The sequence below is a fragment of the Dromiciops gliroides genome, chromosome 1, assembly GCF_019393635.1.
Source record: "Dromiciops gliroides isolate mDroGli1 chromosome 1, mDroGli1.pri, whole genome shotgun sequence".
In the NCBI taxonomy this organism is placed as follows: Eukaryota; Metazoa; Chordata; class Mammalia; order Microbiotheria; family Microbiotheriidae; genus Dromiciops; species Dromiciops gliroides.
Genome location: NC_057861.1, coordinates 148,146,505 through 148,165,154, shown reverse-complemented (window position 1 = coordinate 148,165,154; position 18,650 = coordinate 148,146,505). Strand labels below are relative to the sequence as shown.

At 36.0% G+C, this 18,650-nt stretch overlaps 1 protein-coding gene across 4 annotated transcripts in view; it reads right to left on the bottom strand.

Moving 5' to 3' along the window:
- VIRMA (vir like m6A methyltransferase associated) overlaps nucleotides 1-18,650 on the bottom strand; it is a 76,168-nt gene that overhangs the window by 21,523 nt on the left and 35,995 nt on the right. For all 4 annotated transcript variants that reach the window (XM_043967694.1, XM_043967696.1, XM_043967697.1 and 1 more), the window contains 7 exons: nucleotides 18,446-18,614; nucleotides 16,957-17,079; nucleotides 16,270-16,593; nucleotides 10,303-11,449; nucleotides 8,577-9,068; nucleotides 7,356-7,510; nucleotides 4,662-4,744 (listed from right to left, as the gene is read on the bottom strand). In XM_043967694.1, coding sequence (XP_043823629.1) covers nucleotides 4,662-4,744; nucleotides 7,356-7,510; nucleotides 8,577-9,068; nucleotides 10,303-11,449; nucleotides 16,270-16,593; nucleotides 16,957-17,079; nucleotides 18,446-18,614 — 2,493 coding nt within the window. The remainder of the gene's footprint in view (nucleotides 1-4,661; nucleotides 4,745-7,355; nucleotides 7,511-8,576; nucleotides 9,069-10,302; nucleotides 11,450-16,269; nucleotides 16,594-16,956; nucleotides 17,080-18,445; nucleotides 18,615-18,650) is intronic.

Genomic DNA, 18,650 nt, shown 5'->3' with positions numbered 1-18,650 from the left:
TTCTGGCCCCTAGGTCAGTACTCTACTATATAAAATGAAAGATAAACAAAAGTTCACACCAGCCCTAGAATTCATTCATTGAAAGTACCCTCTGAAACTTCAGCCTCTTTCTAATTGGAAGGGTCTTCCTAGAACCTCTAATTAAAGAGGGTACCTAAGCCAGTCATAGCTTCATTCTTCTCTAAGCTGTGGTCTAAATCTTTTTGCTCATAGCCCTACTAGGTCAGGTGCTCATACCCCTTGGATAGATTGTATCCTTAACCTCACCCTCACTTTTCAGCTCCTTTCCTGTTTAGCCTTCATAGCTTTCCCCTATTAGAATATAAACTCTTTGAAGAAAGGAACTGTCTACTTACCATAGCAGGGCACACAGTAACCACAAGAGCAAACAGAAAGTACTTAATAAAAGCTTCCAGACTATTGCTGAGATACTAAATACATAACTGTACAAATGACTGTATATACCACCTAGACCTCTGGTCAGCAACTCCCAAGATCCCTTGAATGAAGTTGGAGGTAAGAGAACTTTAGTCTAACTACTGGCTCTTCAGCCATATGACCAGTCAAGCTATTCAATGTCCCTGGGCCTTAGTTTCTCATCAGTAAAATGGTATTGGAATAGGTGATCTCTTAAGTTCCCTTCATATCAATACTATGATACTATATATGACTCTAAAAAGGTGAAAAAAAGAAATCTTGCTGAAAATGATGGCCTGTTATCTGTAAAGTCTTGTATGTTACTATCCAACTGGTTATCCTAAAATATTCTTCTCACTCTTTTACTTATCCTAGGGCTATCTGTTTTAATCCATCACTAAAACGCTTTTCTGAGATCTCGTAATAGAATATAAGTGACTTTGCCTCCTCAAATGCCCTGTCATGGCCAAATATGTTCTAATAGATCTTTAAAAGGTAAAAATGAATCCACATCCAGTGTCCAGCCACAACCGAGTAGAGTGTGGAAAGGCTCAGCTCCAGGTCAGCCATCAGTTATATAAGCTTTTCAACCACAGCAATTCACAAAATGTGCAAAGTTTGCATTGGGCTCCAGCAGAAGGAATACAACCCCAAGTTAAATGGAACCTCTTCCTAAATATCGATCTTTACTAACATAGGGATGGCAGGGGGGGTGGATGACAGAATACAAAGCACTGGAGAGGAAGAAGAGAATAAAAGTGCCAAAAGACAAGTACTGGATCTGTAAGATGCAATATGGAGGGATGATCTAAGTAGAAATCAATCAACAGGCACTATGCTAAGGATTGGGTATATTAAAGACAGAAGGAACTACGTTATTATGCTTGTATGTTGTAGTAGTAGTAGTAGTAGTAGCAGCAGCAGCAGCAATAGAAGTAGGAGTAGAATTACCAACTAAAAGTAAATATCAAGGGGGCAGTTAGGTGGGGCAGTGGATAAAGCACTGGCCCTGGGGATTCAGGAAGTACTGAGTTCAAATCCAGTCTCAGAAATTTGACACTTACTAGCTGTGTGACCCTGGATAAATCACTTAACCCTCATTGCCCAGACCAAAAAAAAGAAAGAAAGATTCAAAATTCAAAAAATGTCAAGGATCCTCTGGCTGCTTTATAAAAATGAAAGCAAATGCTGTGAAATGTGCAATGGTATGGTAGTCAAAAAAAGCTAATGTAAATTTTCTAGGCTTAATTAAGGATAATGCCCAAAGACCAAAGTGCTAACAGTTTCTCTGTATTCTTGTCTAGTCAGACATGTGAAATAGTAGACACTAAACACAAAATTAAGAAAGTTAATGATAAGCTAGAGAGCATGCAGAAAAAGGCAACCAGAATAGTGAGGGGTCTAGAGAACAGCCTAATAAGAGGACCAATTAAAGTTGAGCCTGAAGGGAAAAAAGGTTTTAGGAAACCTTGAGAAAGATCTTTAAGTATCTGAAAGGCTATCAAATAGAAAAGAGATTAGACCCCCACAGAGTAAAACTAATGAATATAATTTATATAAAGATCCAGTCTTAATATAAAGGAAAAAAAAATTAAAGCCATCTGAAAATGGAAGGGCTTGCTTCAGGAGGTATTGTGCTCCTCCTCAAGCAAGGTCTTTAAGCAATGGCTTGATGATCTTTTTTTAATATATCTGTAGAAGGGAATCTTGGCAAGCTACAATGTGGATAGTTACATCATCTCTGGGGTTGGAAAAGATTCTGTGAGTATATGTTATATGTTGGGTGAGCATTAGGAAAATCACAAAAATATGACAAATATTTCTATTTGCTTCTTAAAATGAAACACTGGTTAATTATCCAACCCAAGTACCAAAGTACATAAAATGCAAGAATTCACATGGGGATAAAATCACTGACATGGTTGTCAGCTGCTCTAAATCAACAACAAACTGAATTAGTCCTTGACCTAATCATAACAATGAGATCTATGAAATGTAATATAAACGAAGTTTTTACATTAAGAAATGCATAAAGTGGGGGCAGCTAGTTGGCGCAGTAGATAAAGCACTGGCCCTGGATTCAGGAGGACCTGAGTTCAAAGCCAGCCTCAGACACTTGACACTTACTAGCTGTGTGACCCTGGGCAAGTCACTTAACCCCCATTGCACCACAAAACAAACAAACAAACCAAAAAAAAAAAAAAGAAAGAAATGCATAAAGTAAATGTTGCAAAATTACAAAGAAGCAACATAATCCCAAAGAAAATATATGAATCACTTCCCCCAATCCTTTGTTGGGAGGTCAATGAGCATGAAACATTGTACATGTTTACAAATTTGTTTGATGTAGTAATCATTTTTGCTGACTTGTTTCTCTTCTGCCTCTTTTTCTTTCCTTAAAAAAAATTCTTAGTTATATGAGATGGTTCTCTGGGAAAGGAGAGGGGGAGTCAGATACAGAGGGGAATTTAGGCAATAAAAAAACAAAAGATATCAATAAAAATTATTTTTAAAAAGAATGAAATTTGACTTTAACTTGAAATTGACCTTAAATTGATTCATGAATAATAAGAGGAAATGGAAAATAGACTTGTGATTTCACTGTAATAGAGAGCTCCGGAACAAGGAAACTCTCTCTTTGTTGTTGAGTTGTTTCAATTATATTTAACTTTTTGTGACCCCATTTGGGGTTTTCTTGGCAAAGATACCAGAGTGGTTTGCCATTTCCTTCTCCAACTCATTTTTCTGATGAGGAAACTGAGGCAAACAATTAAATGACTTGTCCAGGGTAACACAGCTAGTAAGTGTCTACAGCCGGATTTGAACAGAAAGATGAGTCTTCCTGAATCCAAGCCCAGCCAGCACTCTATCCACTGTGTCACCCAACTGTTCTAACCCTCTCTAGCAATAGTTAATACAGGTGAGAACTTACAATCTTAGAGTGGTTGTGACACTGAGAAGTTAAGTAACTTGCCCACTGTCAACTTTCCCAGGCAGCAGGTGTCAGAAGTAGAACTTGAACCCAGCTCTTCATGGCTCTGAGGCCAGTCCTCTCCTCATATGCCACTGTAAACAGTAATATGTAACATTGCCAAAGCAGCTAGGCAACACAATAGACATACCACTGGGTCTGGAATGAGAGGACCCAAGTTCAAATCTCATCTATGATATTTATTAGCTGTGACCGTGGGCTGCAAAGTAGCAAGAAAGCTGACTTCAGAGTCAGAAAAATCTGGGTTCACACCCTCCTCTGACACCAACCCGCTCATGTCTCTGGGTGATACACTTAAGTTCTGAATGCACAAAGACAACCAAGGCTAAATTCCAGAGAAGGTTCTGATCAGTACTGAAAGAAACAGTTCTTCAGCTGTAGCTCCCAATACCAACATAATCATATGTCTGGTTTTAAAAACAAACATGCAAGCTCAAAACAAAAACATGAATGACATTTATAGTGCTTTATGGTTTTCAAAAAGCTTTATGTTTTATAAATATAGTCTTCACAAAATTCCTATCTGGGAGGTATGATCACTTTTAAGCTGAACAAGGTAAAAGGTTAGGAAACTTGCCTGGGGTCACACTAGAATTAATGTCAAAGGTGAATTAAAGAGTAGGCCTTACTGACTAAGATAATTATCCACTATAACATATTCTCAAGAGTAAATCAGAGCAATATTTGGCAAATATACTAAAAGATTTAAACAAAGCTACAAATAAGGGGAGGATATATATGTACTTCTGAGTCTATTAGAAATATACAATGGGGGGGCAGCTAGGTGGCGCAGTAGATAAAGCACCACCCTGGATTCAGGAAGACCTGAGTTCAAATCCCAACTCAGACACTTGACACTTACTAGCTGTGTGACCCTGGGCAAGTCACTTAACCCTCATTTCCTGGCAAAAAAAAAAAGAAAGAAAGAAAGAAAAAAGAAATATACAATGGACTCACAGTCAAAAATGTCAGTTTTAAGGGTCAGCTAGGTGGCAAAGTGGATAGAACACCGGCCTTGGAGTCAGGAGTACCTGAGTTCAAATCCAACCTCAGACACTTAACATTTACTAGCTGTGTGACCCTGGGCAAGTCACTTAACCCCAATTGTCTCACTTTAAAAAAAATGTCAGTTTTATTAATATGATAATTGTGTAATAACAAAAACTAATTTTTGTCTATTTCCTGATAATTTAATGCAATATTGCAATATACTATGATAAATTGTACTAAAATCAAGTAAAGACTTACTAACCTGTTTAACATATTCAATTAGGCTTGGGATACAATTAATTTCAAATCTAAGGTTTTTCAGAGGCTCCAGCCACTTGCCAAGTTCTGAAAGGAAAAAAAGGAACTTTAAAATTTAGATTAAAAATAAAATAAAGCCTACGAAAAGATTCTTGACCAATACAAAACAGTGATATCACATAAAGATTTCATTTCCATACATTAAATTCTGTTCAAGCTAAAGAATGACTACACTATGTTCCTGCTTACTTAATGATTTAGGGGACTGAGGCAGGTAGGTTTTCAAATAATCCTAAAAAAGAAGTAAGAACAGTATCATCAACATTGAGTGTTGATCTGCTGTGATGGACTATATTCTTCTCACCAATGCAATGGTACAGAAGAGTTCCAGGGAACTCATGATAGAAGAGGATCTCCAAATCCAGGATAAAAAAAAAAAAAAAAGAACTGTGGAGTATAGATGCTGAATGAACCATACTATTTCTTTTGTTTTTGGTGCTGTTGTTCTTTCTATTTTGAGGTTTTTCATCATTGCTCTGATTCTTCTCTTATAACATGATTAATGCAGAAATAGGATTAATGTTACTATGTGTATATACATATATATAAAACCTATATCAGATTACCTGCTGTCTAGGGGAGGGGGGAGGGAGGGAGAAAAATCTGAAATTGGAAAGCTTGTATAAACAAAGGTTGAGAACTATCTTTACATGTAACAGGAAAAAAATAAAATGCTTTATTAATTAAAAAAAAAAAGAAGTAAGAGGCACAGAGGTAAAAGAAAAATTGGGTTGGATTTGGAGTCAGAGCATCCAGGATTAAATTCCACGTCTATTGACATATGAGGCCCTGGATATGTCACTTAATAAGCTCCTAGCTTCAGTTCCTCAAAGGAAACTAAACTAAATAGTCTTAGAGGCCCCTTCCAATCTATGATCCTATGTTATATAATATTATTCCTGAAATATGTAACTATTTCAGTTGTTTAGTTTTTAAAAACAAGATTTCTGAATTTCCTGAAAATGCTTCATGGTATCCATTTAATTTTTAATTTTCAGCCTTCCAATTTGAAAAAAAATTCTGCTCCAATGTCCAAATGAAAATTCAATATATTACAAACAAGAAGAGGAACCCATGATTTCACTGGTATGGGAAACTCTCCAGGGAGAAAACCACATCTAAAAATCCAAATCAACAGTTTCTCTGGGCAATAAGACATTAAATAGGAGCGGCTAGGTGGCGCAGTGGATGAAGCACCCGCCCTGGATTCAGGAGTACCTGAGTTCAAGTCCAGCCTCAGACACTTGACACTTAACTAGCTGTGTGACCCTGGGCAAGTTACTTAACGCCCATTGCCCCGGGGAAAAAAAAATAAAAGACATTAAATGACTTGCTCAGAGCCACAGAATCAGGATGTGTCAGAACTGGGACTTGACTCAGGTCTCTCTGGCTAGCTCTCTCAAAAGGTTAGCTCTGTCTCCACTACACCACAGAGCTTTTCTCTCTCTCTCATATGTGTGTGTGTGTGTGTGTGTGTGTGTGTGTGTGTGTGTGTGTGTGTGTGTGTGTGTACACACACACATTATATACTATTAGATATTTTATTCTCTGTATATCTAGTATATACCTATTTATTTACATGTCTCCATCATTAGAATATGATATTGCTCTCTGTCTCCTACATCAGTCTAAAAATAATCTAGGGAAAGAATTATATCCCTTAATATAAATTATAGAATACTTAAATCTACTTTGATTTTATTAGACATTACAGTAATCAAAATGAAGTCGTTATTGATATCAAACATTTGTACATGAAAAACTAAGTCTACTTCCAGATAATCTATATACTGGAATGAAGGTATCATATAATCAAAAAGATAAAAAATATTTATTATGAAAATTTTCATATACAAGCAATGCTATATTAAACATACATACTATTAGAATAAAGAGAAAGAAAACTAATAAAGGCCTCTTACTTCCTTCGACAACTATAAATGGACAAAATAAGTAAGTGCATATTATTTATGGAACTCTATTTAGTATGTCAGATATAAATCTGTTACTCAAGACCTAAGATTTTAGATAAAAAGAAAAAAACAAGCCCTTAATTTAAAATTCTAAGCACATATGACCGAAATATGTTTGCTCAAAAATTTAAATTTTCTTGCTATTATGTTCTTAGTTAAAAATTAGAAATAATAATACTAAATATTACTAATTAAGTATATATATATATATATATTAGAATTTTGAAAAAAAGTCCTATAAGATTTTTCCAGACATATTTTATTCAAAATCAAATTATTTTTTAAAATAAGTATCCATTACCAATAATCAGCCTCCATTTAATTCTAACAGGTTAAGGTAAATCACAAACAGTTCATGAATAACTACAAAGGTAAGTGGATGACTGCAAATTTGAAACTAAACACTCCTATTGCAATTTTAAGTTAGCCACTCTTACTAGTCAATCACCAACTTCCACAATGATTTCTAAGAAAATACATGTTCCAAATAATTCTCTAAAATTCTTAGCTGTATATAAAAGCTTCTTCAACTGAAATCTAATCTTATACAGTGAAAAATATATCAGTATCATTCTATTCATGATCAAAACCTGCTAAGACATTAGGAGATACTTAAAATAGTTTTCCTAGATGTTCTGCACACATTAATAACTTCATTACCACACCTTGCAACTTCGTGTTATTTTCATCTGCTTTACAAAGCTTCAAGAGAGGCGCTGCGTGTTGCTCTAGCATCTGGACATCACTAGAAGACTGAACCACCAACAAAACAAGTATGCACGCATAATTATAAGCTACCGATTTCTTTGACTTGGAATCCCTGAAACAAGATAAGATTTTTAAACTCTTAGAACAAATACATCTGTTGCTTCATTCATTAGAACATGAGAGGTTTTCTAGGTTCTCAGGTACAAAATGTAGAATCAAAATACTGTCTTTCAAGCCACCTCTTTTCCACTTAGTTTTAAAGAGGATAAGATAGTTACAAATGCCACATAATATAATTTTCAAATACCACAATGTAACTTCTGAAGACAGGAGATTATACTGTATTGAAACTTAGTTCATAGGAACAAATGCATACTATAATTGCAGCAGTTCTCAAAACTATTTTTGTTCGGGGCAGAGTAATATTATTCGCTGCAAGGAACATCAGCAGTAGAGATTTTGTCCATGTGCATGCCAGTGTAAGTTTCATACAATTCAGAGCACACGGGGCAACTAGATGGCGCAGTGGATAGAGCACCGGCCCTGGAGTCAGGAGTACCTGAGTTCAAATCCGCCCTCAGACACTTAACACTTACTAGCTGTGTGACTCTGGGCAAGTCACTTAACCCCAACTGCCTCACTAAAAACAAAAAACAAAAAACAATTCAGAGCACACACTTTGTGAATCCCTAGAATGATGGAAATGCCAACACAAGCTTTTACAGCTACAGAGGAAACATTACTATTACAGATACATATATGCTTCCCTGCCCTGTTACTTCACACAGAGTGGCCACCAACACTACCCTTCTGGGGAAAGGAAGCAGAAGGAGGCCACAAGTGTGGGCTTCTCACAGCCCTGTAGGACTGCCTTAAACACCAACATGGTAGTTTTTATCTCATCTGTGAGGGCTTGTTACTTTACCAGAAAGAGGTCTGTAACTACAAGATACACATGGCATCACAGTGGAAGACCATTTCATTAGGTCGGAGTCATAAATTTTTGGTTATTTGATATTTCTGTAATTCTACCTTTTAATCAACCAGTAAGTCAGTTTGAGGCAAACATCCCAAAACAGTGTTCTTATTTTTTAATTGTCTTCCTTTGAGAAATATGTTAGATTGATCTAATTTTTTCATTATAATGGAAACAAAACCAAAAAACAGTAAATAATTACCCTAAAGCCTCTTTAGAGTAGTACTCCATGAGAGTAATAAGACTCTGGAGATTCTTTTCAAGACTGAAGACATGACCAACAGCTGCTCTTCCCACAGGGTTAAAAGTAATCTGGTAAAGATTATGAAGAGTTCCCAAGAGATCTGAATGGTCGGTTTCTTCATTATTTGTGCAACGCTGAAAATGGCAAAATAGTTCTGTGATAAACTGCAAAGTCTGGGTGGAATACTGTAGCCACAAGGCAAAAGTGTCATCAATAACACCATCGGCCTGGAGACCATCCTCCTCTTCTTGATCAAGAAGGTGACAAAGAGCTCTAATCAGCAAGTTGGTTGCTTCATGTTCCGAGAGGAAAAAAAGAAGACCCTTTTGTGACTGCGTGAGAAACTTCAAAACATCTCTCATAGCTTGCAGCACAGCAGGGTGAGCACTTATTGCCGGAATTGACAGCAGCAAGGTGACCAATTCTAGGAAGTGGTGGCTGTGGAGGTATCTGTAAGGATGATGAAGCATACATTAGTCACCAATGATGTCTGCATCCCTGCCTTCTCTCATCTCCACTTCTTAGAAATCTCTAGTGTCCTCTGCATTCAGCACAAACCCCAATCTCTTACACAAAGTCTTTCCCAACTTCCCCTCCACATTACCTTACATTTAATTTGCATGTACTCAAAGGCATACACACTGTCTCCCTGAACAGAATGTAAGCTCCTTGAGAACAGGAATTGTTTCATTCTTGTCTGAATCTCAATACTGACCATCAGGCCTTGCAGAAGAGATGCCTAATAAATGGCTTCCCACTAAACAATTCTCTTGAATGAACAACTTTAACAGAAAGCACAATACAAGCATTATTTTCCTAAACTATGTCATAAACAGTAATGCTGTAATATAAAATTTAATTCCTTTCTTTTTTTTTTTTTTTTGCAGGGCAATGAGGGTTAAGTGACTTGCCCAGGGTAATTCCTTTCAACACATAACATTTCAAAGATATTCCTTCCCTTGCAACATAAACGTATTCTTCCACTGATACTTTCTAAGGGCTGCAACTGGATAGTCACCCTTTTATCCTTTGGTGAGAGAGGAAAATAATTCCATGTGAATCTACTCTAGTATTCAAAAGGGTACTCAAATGCTTACTGATTGACATCCAGGAAATTTTTTTGTGAGCATATTTCACTTTACTAAAGGTATAAGCATTAGTATCACCACTTTATAAATAAGGAAACTGAGGCTTTGAAAGACTGAAAAATTTTACTCCTGATTCCACTACTGCTAGTAAATGTATTAATTAGGATTCAAACCCAGGTTGGTTTAAAAATACACAGAAGGGACAGCTAGGTGGCACAGTGGATAAAGCACCAGCCCTGGATTCAGGAGTACCTGAGTTCAAATCCAGCCTCAGACACTTGACACTTAACTAGCTGTGTGACCCTGGGCAAGTCACTTAACCCTCGTTGCCCTGCCCCCCCCCAAATAGAATGAAAGACCTAAGCTTAATTGCTTGGGGGGGGGGGGGAGCTCACGCAATGGAGGTTAAGTGACTTGCCCAGGGTCACATAGCTAGTTAAGTGTCAAGTGTCTGAGGCCAGATTTGAACTCAGTTACTCCTGAATCCAGGGCCGGTGCTTTATCCACTGCTCCACCTAGCTGCCCCCATTGCATTTATTTTTAATGTAGTTTCTAATAAAATATTTAATTAAAAAATAAAAATAAAGGAATCTTACCTGAATAGGACAGGGTATGGATCATCTCTCTCTGGAGGCCCAGTAATCCTTGCAATTGTCGGGAATGACTTCACAGGAGGCTGAACCATCGTATGAGGTGCAGTCTCCATTAAATGGAAGATTTCATCTAAGAGATTAATAAGCTTCTCTATCTCCCCTTCAGTTATAATAGAGGATTCCAAAAGATGAACTATATCCAAAGAAGATTCCACTTCATTTTCATAGTCAGGGTTTGTTCTCTCAAGTCCAGGATCTGTGTCCTGTTCAGACTCACTGTGATTAGGAATAGAAGACCTTTCTGCCAACTGATCACCAAGTCTTTTAATTTCAGACAGAATCTCATAGAAGTGACATTTCTGAAGAATAGCAGAACCAGCAGTAACTACTCTCACTGTCTGATCCAAGAGTATGAGCTCCAAGAGTTTCTGATAACCACTTTTTTCATGTAAATCCTGCCTGCCTCTTAAAAAATCCTCCATGCCTTCAGTCATACTAATAATACTGTCCAAGGCTTTAAAAGCATTTAGCTTAAGAGAAGATGATACATGATCAGCAAATAGCAGTTCAAATAATCCACTGATAACTCCACCTTGTAAAAGTCCCATCACTCCTTGAGCCCCACATTCTGCTAGTGAGGACACTAATTTAGTCCCAGCTTTGAGCTGTCGGACATTTAAGGCGATGGGCTGACGGAGAGCTACTTGTAAATTCAAGGCTTGCATAGTCCAATCGACCAGTTGGCCAATATAGTCTTGTTGTGTATTTTTGAACTGCAAATAACTTAATCCTTTTACTATTAAACTTGGAACTTCTTCCAAAGCTGTGACCCATTTTGCACCTCTATCTTCCTGATATAGTTCTAAGAGTTCCATTAACTTTATTGATGCTTCTACTGCCCCTGAATTTTCTTTATCAGGACCTTGGTCTTTCATCCTGCTGACTTCAATTTCAAAAGTCGTTTTGTATGGGCAGCTAAAATATGCAAGTGGTACAAGTTCTCTGTCATACGGATCATATGTCATTGGAGGTACTGAAGCTAAATCCTCAGCAGTATATTCAACATCAAAGTTCGGGTATTTAAATGTCTCACGTTCTAAATCAGCAATTCCATCTTCATCACTAGAAATTTGCTCATAGCCATCATCTCCTAAAAAAAAGTTAAAATAACATGTAAGTATGACAAAAGTTCTCCATACAATAATAATCCCTCGATATTTTTCTCATGGCAGCATGGAGCTCAGCTTCTTGATGAATGTTCTCTAGAAGCTTTGTCAGGGTCTAACATGCCGAAAACACTCCAAAGAACTCCTTAATAATATTTATACCTGTCATCTAGATTATGGCTTGGCTAAGTCTGAACAGGCTCATCACAAGAAGGTTAGGTATCATGGAATTAATTTTTAGAGGCACAGCAATTCACAAAGAACAGAGGAATTGCAAGATGTATTTTTGCAAAGAAGTACTAAAATCAATGAAATAAAAAACTGAAAGTATTCCCAAGTCCCTGCTTAAAGTCTATATCTCTTTAACTCAATGATTGGTAAAAACATAATTTTTAGTTACTGTGTGGAAAGAAAATAGATACCAAAAAAATTCTCTTTCCCAGACATTATGTAACTGATAAAAAAGTTATCATTTGAAGGGAAATGGACAGAAAAGGAAACACAGAAACAGCGACAACAATACAAAGTCAGAATTTTTAAACTATTCAGCTTCCAGAAAAGAACCCTAAGTGTGTTAATACTAAAAACAACAGACTTTGTAGATAAAATATTAGTTCAGGGTTCAATCTGCCAGAAACTATCCTAAGTCTGGGACTTAAAGTCTTAATTTAAGTCTTAAGACTTAAAAATTAATGTATAGATTTGTAGATTAAATCTTTTATCAAAATTGAACATTTTTCTTTATTTTTAAGCTTTGACAACTAGTCCTCAGTTTTACAAAGGGTAGAACAAAATCAGCTATAGTCCCTTCTAACTTCAAATCCTATAATACAATAAGTAGTTTAAAGCTTCAAATTCACATATAAAAACTAACACATATACTGAAAGAAAGACAACTGATGAAAGGCTAAAATAACCCTGAAAGATAAAATTAAGAAATGATAAAGAGATGCTCCCCAGAAAAATCAGGACCAGTTTTTATATTAGGATATCTTTTATTTTCTTTTTGGTCATATTAATAGGAATCCTCTACTAAAGCAAATATGGGATTAAAATGAAATAAATTAATTTCATAATCTCACTGTACAATTTGAGGAGAAACAAGATATTAATAAAGTATGTTTCTTTTTCAATCTTATTTTTGTTTCAAAACAATATGAACTACTATTTTCACTTTCGTTGCTGCTTCTTTGTTATTGTCCTTGTTTATTCTTTCTTGTGTACTTTTTTCCTTTTGTACTGATTAAAGTGGAAATATGTTTAACATGATAATAATGTATAACCTATATCAAATTGCTTGCTGGCCTCAGGAGGGGGGAGGGAAGGGAGAGTGGGAGAAAAAAAAATTGGAACTCAAAATATCTTTACATGTAATTGAGAAAAATTAAAATATTTTTTTAAAAAAACAATATGAACTATGCATTCAAACAAATGTGTTTTTTTTTCCTTTTGTTCTGATTCTTCTCTCACAACATGACTAATGTGGAAATATATTTAACATAATTGTAAAGTATAACCTATATCAGATTGCTTGCTAGCTTCAGGAGAAGGAAGGGAAGGAAAGGAGGGAGTCAAATTTGGAATTCAAAATCTTACAAAAACAAATGTTGAAAACTGTCTTTACATGTAATTGGGGAAAAAATAAAATACTATTTTTAGAAAATTAATTTGCTGTCTACTACAAATAAATCCTTTGTTTTTATAATTTATATTCATTCAAGTTTTAAGAGAAAAATGACAAGTTAAATTTTTTTCTTTTTTTTGAGGGGCAATAAGGGTTAAGTAACTTGCCCAGGGTCACACAGCTAGTAAGTGTCAAGTGTCTGAGGCCAGATTTGAATTCAGGTCCTCCTGAATCCAGGGCTGGTGCTTTATCCACTGAGCCACCTAGCTGCCCAAGTTAAATTTTTTGAATGAAACAATTATCAAATTTTTAGGAAGATTAAAAGGAGGTAACACAAACTTTTAACCAATAAATAACAACACCTCTTCAAAATACATCTGAGGAATTCAAAATCTACAACTTTACATTCAATTAAAACTAATTCAGATTCTCTGAAAAACAATTTTTCCTCAACAAAATCTGAGATTTTAATTTTCTAGCTCAGTGGGAATACTTAATACCCAACACTCCATCTCCAACTCAAAGCATTTTCAATGGGTGTCCTCAAGTCTGGAACCCCCTGCCTTCTTATCTTCCCTAACACCTCAGCTTAACTCCAACTTTCTGCAATAGCATTTTCCTAACCCTTTCTTTAGTGCCTTCCCTCTATGACTATCCCAAATTTACCTGTATATATCTTGTTTGCACACAGTTGTTTGCATGTTGTCTCCCTCTTTAAACTGTGAGCTCCTTGAGAGCAAGAATTATTATTTTTTTTTTGTCTTTCTTTGAATCGTCAACACTTAGCACATTTCCTGGCACTTAGTAGGCACTTAATAAATGCTAGTTGATGGATGACTAAATACAAACATAATTATAGTCATCTTAAAACAATGGAGGATTCCAAACACTTATAAATTGGTGTACAAAACTTTTTGGCTAGAAAGAACATGATGACCTGAAACTTTGAAAATTAATAAGAAAATGTTATGTATTCCAAATTAATCATGAACTCTTTTTAAAGAGGTAATTGTTTTTAAAAAGATCTTATAAGGGGCAGCTAGATGGCGCAGTGGATAGAGCACCAGCCCTGGAGTCAGCAGTACCTGAGTTCAAATCCAGCCTCAGACACTTAACACTTACTAGCTGTGTGACCCTGGGCAAGTCACTTAACCCCAATTGCCTCACTAAAAAAAAAAAAAAAACTTATAAGATTTAATCAACCTCTGATCTATGTAGTCCAGAAGACTCTTCCTTAACCTCTGTTCAATGTCCCACATCAGTTGTTCTCTGTAGCAACTTTTAATGCTCTTTGACCTTATGTTGTAACCTTTGATGTTTGCCTTCTGCTGAAACACCTCTACAGCTTTCACTTCCTCTTTAATGCTATTTTTATATATTTCATTTAAACATCTATAGGCCTAAAGGGCTACTTATTTTAAAACAGGTGTTTTGGGGTTTTTTTGTTTGTTTTTTTTTTAGTGAGGCAATTGGGGTTAAGTGACTTGCCCAGGGTCACACAGCTAGTAAGTGTTAAGTGTCGGAGGCCGGATTTCAACTCAGTTACTCCTGACTCCAGGGCCGGTGCTCTATCCAGTGCGCCATCTAGCTGCCCCTAAAACAGGTGTTTTTGAAGGAGTGATTTTTAGAATATTTCTCTCACACATCTACAGCACTTTCTAAGGTTCAAAACCAGGAGCTATTAAAGTTGACATGATATTTCTACTTAGTAAGATATAAGCCAGCTGTCCTACAGTAAGGATGAAATGAACCAGTTTTCCCTTTTTTTTTGTTTTTTACATAAAAAGTTTCTTATTGTGTTTGGCCTCCTAACAATCTCAATGTTGCCTGTTACAATGAAGAATATATAAGAAGCTATGTCGATGAGAAGCAACACAGTACACTAGACAGGGAACCTGCCTCAAAGCCAAGAAGACCTGGGTTCAAGCCTCCCCTCAGACACATACTAGCTGTGCTACCATGAGCAAGTCACCTGACTTCTTAGAGCTTCAGCAGCTCTCTAAGACTGTAAGTTAAAGAGAAGGCACCAATTTGCCCTGGTTAAAAAAGTTCCAGAGTTCTCTGCCAGTAAAATCAAAAGTTCAGTATCTATCCCTACTTGGAAAAGAAGCAAAAATTAAGTAAAGCTTCTAAATTCAAAACTTTTCATATAATGCTTTCCCCTTTTTGATCTTTCTGTTCACAGGTAGCACAGCAGAGCAAATAGAAGGTTGGTGGTATCAGTCATGAAGATCTAGGTTAAAGTCCTACCTCTGACATGCACTAGCTATGTAACCTCTAAGGGTCACAGGGAACTGACTTGGACTATAAGATGCAAAACAGCTGAAAATTCACAAAGCAAGAGGATTTTATAAGGGATCCCTACACAAACAAAACCACAACCCTGGACTCTGGGTGTATATGTATGCATGCATATATTTATATGTGTGTGTGTGTTGTGTACATATATGCATACATGCATATGTAGACATACATATATGTACACACATATATAGACAGGCATGTGCCTACATACACTCATAAGAATTTGCAAGCAAAATGCACAATCTAAAACTAAAACCAAAGCCTAGGATTCCTGAACACCTTGAAATTTCCTTTAACCATAAAAATAATTATATCAAACTTAAATAGGCAGTCAATTCTTGCTATCATGTTGATTCACGACTGCCTCTAGGCCAAGTTCAGACAGACTTTAATGCTTGGCCACCACACCAAGCATCCTGTTCTTTGTGCCACCCTTGCCCTCAACCTCTACCCACCTCCACCCACCCCCACACCGCCACATGTCTTTTCCAGTTCAGGGACCAAAATGAAAAGAACCCCATCCCTACTCCTGGCAAAGCCATGTCCATCAGCTTCATTATGGCTGTAGCTCACCACCTCTCACGTTGCAAACCAAACAGCCCTCCCAGCCACTATTCTCAGGCATCTATTAGCTTCCTTTACTGGAATGATTCTATGTTTATATCCCCCGCACCTGACACAGTGTATGACAAAAAGAAAGTGCTTCATCTTTGTTCATTCCTTCATTCAAAATGGAAAGTCATCAAACACTGTAAGAAAGACTATATGTCACACTTTATCATGAAATTAAAAACTATTTCTATTCCTGAATTTCTAAATATGTAAATTAGAATTCTTACTTTTTCTTTAGTTGTACTATTTTGCTAAAATACCCACCTTCACCTTCTTCTTCTTCTTCTTCTTCCCCTTCCCCTTCTTCTTCTTCTTCTTCCTCCTCTCCTTCTTCTTCTTCTCCTTCCTCCTCTTCTTCATCTTCTTCTTCCTCTGGGATGCTTTCTACTGTATGACCATCTTCCTCATCTTCATCCTCCTCTTCTTCAACATCTACATCTTCTTCATCTTCACCTTCCTCATGCTGATCCTCTTCTACTTCACCTTCATCTGAATATTGCCCTTCCTGATGAACAGAAGTTCGATCAGGAGAAATGGGCTCAAAGTAATCATCTCGTGGAGGAACATCATCTTCTTTTTCACCAACCACTAAAAATTAATTTTTTTAAGATAGCAATTTTAATATTTTTTTAAAGAATGAAAGAAAAATTCTTATCTTTAGCAAATATTTCCTAATACTTAATTCTCACTGACTAGGGAGAGAACAGTCAGTGGTTATCAAAAACTGTTAAAAATACATCTTGCTCAGTAAGTGTATAACCAAAATACACTCTAAGATATTGCAAACAGTATATCTATTGTGCTCTAAGAACACCTTAGTTTCTGTTTTTCTATTAAAATGTTTTTACCTTCAACTAATATGTAATACTGAACCTTTTTCCACTTATAATGTATACATGTTGGTTCTAATCAGAAAACTGAAAAATGAAGTATCCCTGATTTTACTTGTACCTGGAACTGGCAGAGGTTCATCATCATCATCATCAGGTGGAGGGGGTCCTGGAGGAGTCCTTGGTCCTCGGGGCTGTGGTCTTGGAGGACTTCCATTAAACTGCTCTTCTTTCTCAGCATCGGCTATATTTTTATTAGAAAAAAGATGCTCTCATGTAAAGTAGCAAAATGATAATAAAAAAGCATACAGCACTCTGAGGTTTGCAAGGCACTTTATATATACAGAGTGGGCCAAAAGTCACAAATAATTAATAACTTATTTTTTGTTTTTAATTTACAATACGATAGCATCATATACAGCATATATAGGAAATGAATTTATATTATGTGTGAAAAAGTAAATCCTGCAAATGGCGAAAGAAAGAAAAAATAATTTTCATAAATTTTCATAAAGTCATTAAAACATCAGACCCCTTCATGACTTTTGTCCCAGCCTGCATATTACCTCATTTGAATGCAATACATGCTCCTCCCAAAAAAGTCTCAATATTTGAACATATAATCTACTAAATTGACCAAGATGATAAAATTTTCCTTCATGATTGAATAGTTTATTAGTGAACCTATATTTCCAGAAATCAGGATTTCAGAAAGGCTGTGTGATCCTGGGCAAGTCACTTAACCCCAATTGCCTCACACACAAAAAAAAAATCAAGACAGGCACATAAGGGCACTAATACAAACATAACGCTAATCTACTTCTCTAAGGCATTAAGTACCTACATTATCAACTTCAATATCACACATGAATCAGAACAGAGATACACACTGACTTAGGAAAGACTTATTCCTGAAGAGTTTAATGTAAAGCAAATTATATTTTCACATTGATCGCCACATAATTTTGTTATGTGCCCTTAAATATGCTATTGTACATACCTTATACTAACAACAGTACCAAGTAAAAAAGAGAAATAAATAAGATTCTCTGGACATTAGCTCCATAATCTATAAAAGTCAAGAAGCTAAAAATCAGAAGGTCCCAATTTCTCTGTCTTCCACTTTATGGCAATATTAGACCATAAGAATTAGAAGTGGTTCCATCCACAATGTTTCAGCAATATTTAAACTGCTAAAAACAGATTTTTGTGTATTCAATTAATATTAAGTTAAAGTTGGTCTTCCAAAATTCATACTAAACCCATTCCCATTCTTCTATATCTTTATGAAATCATTTCCATGTTATGACTATAGTTTTATAGTCTATTCCATTTTCATTAATTTTCATTCATTAATTCTTTCATTTAATTTTTTAAATAAGTTCGAGTAGATTTTTTTAAAGCATGGTCTTTTGAAGAATATTAGGAAAAATAAAAAGGCCTATATCTAACAACATGACTATACAGAAAAGAAAGATGAGCTGAGACCAATATAAAGCTGAAGTCTAATGCCAAGTTCAAATGTAAGAAAACTTTTCTTATTTTGATTGTAAAAACATAAAACTATTCATGCAGATTTTACTGTTTCCAGGCAATTCTAAAATGCTTACCATGTTTTGGAGTTCTTTTTATGCTTGTCTGTTGCTGGGGAGGTGGTGGAGGTGGAGGTGGTGGTGGAGGGGAGTCTCTATCATGACTTATCACTCTATCAACTGATCCATATATTGCTAGCGTCAGACAGTTGTACCAACCTCTTAGGACCAAGCCATCAGTATTTACCTGATTTTTTCAAAAGGAACAAGGGGTTAATGGTTG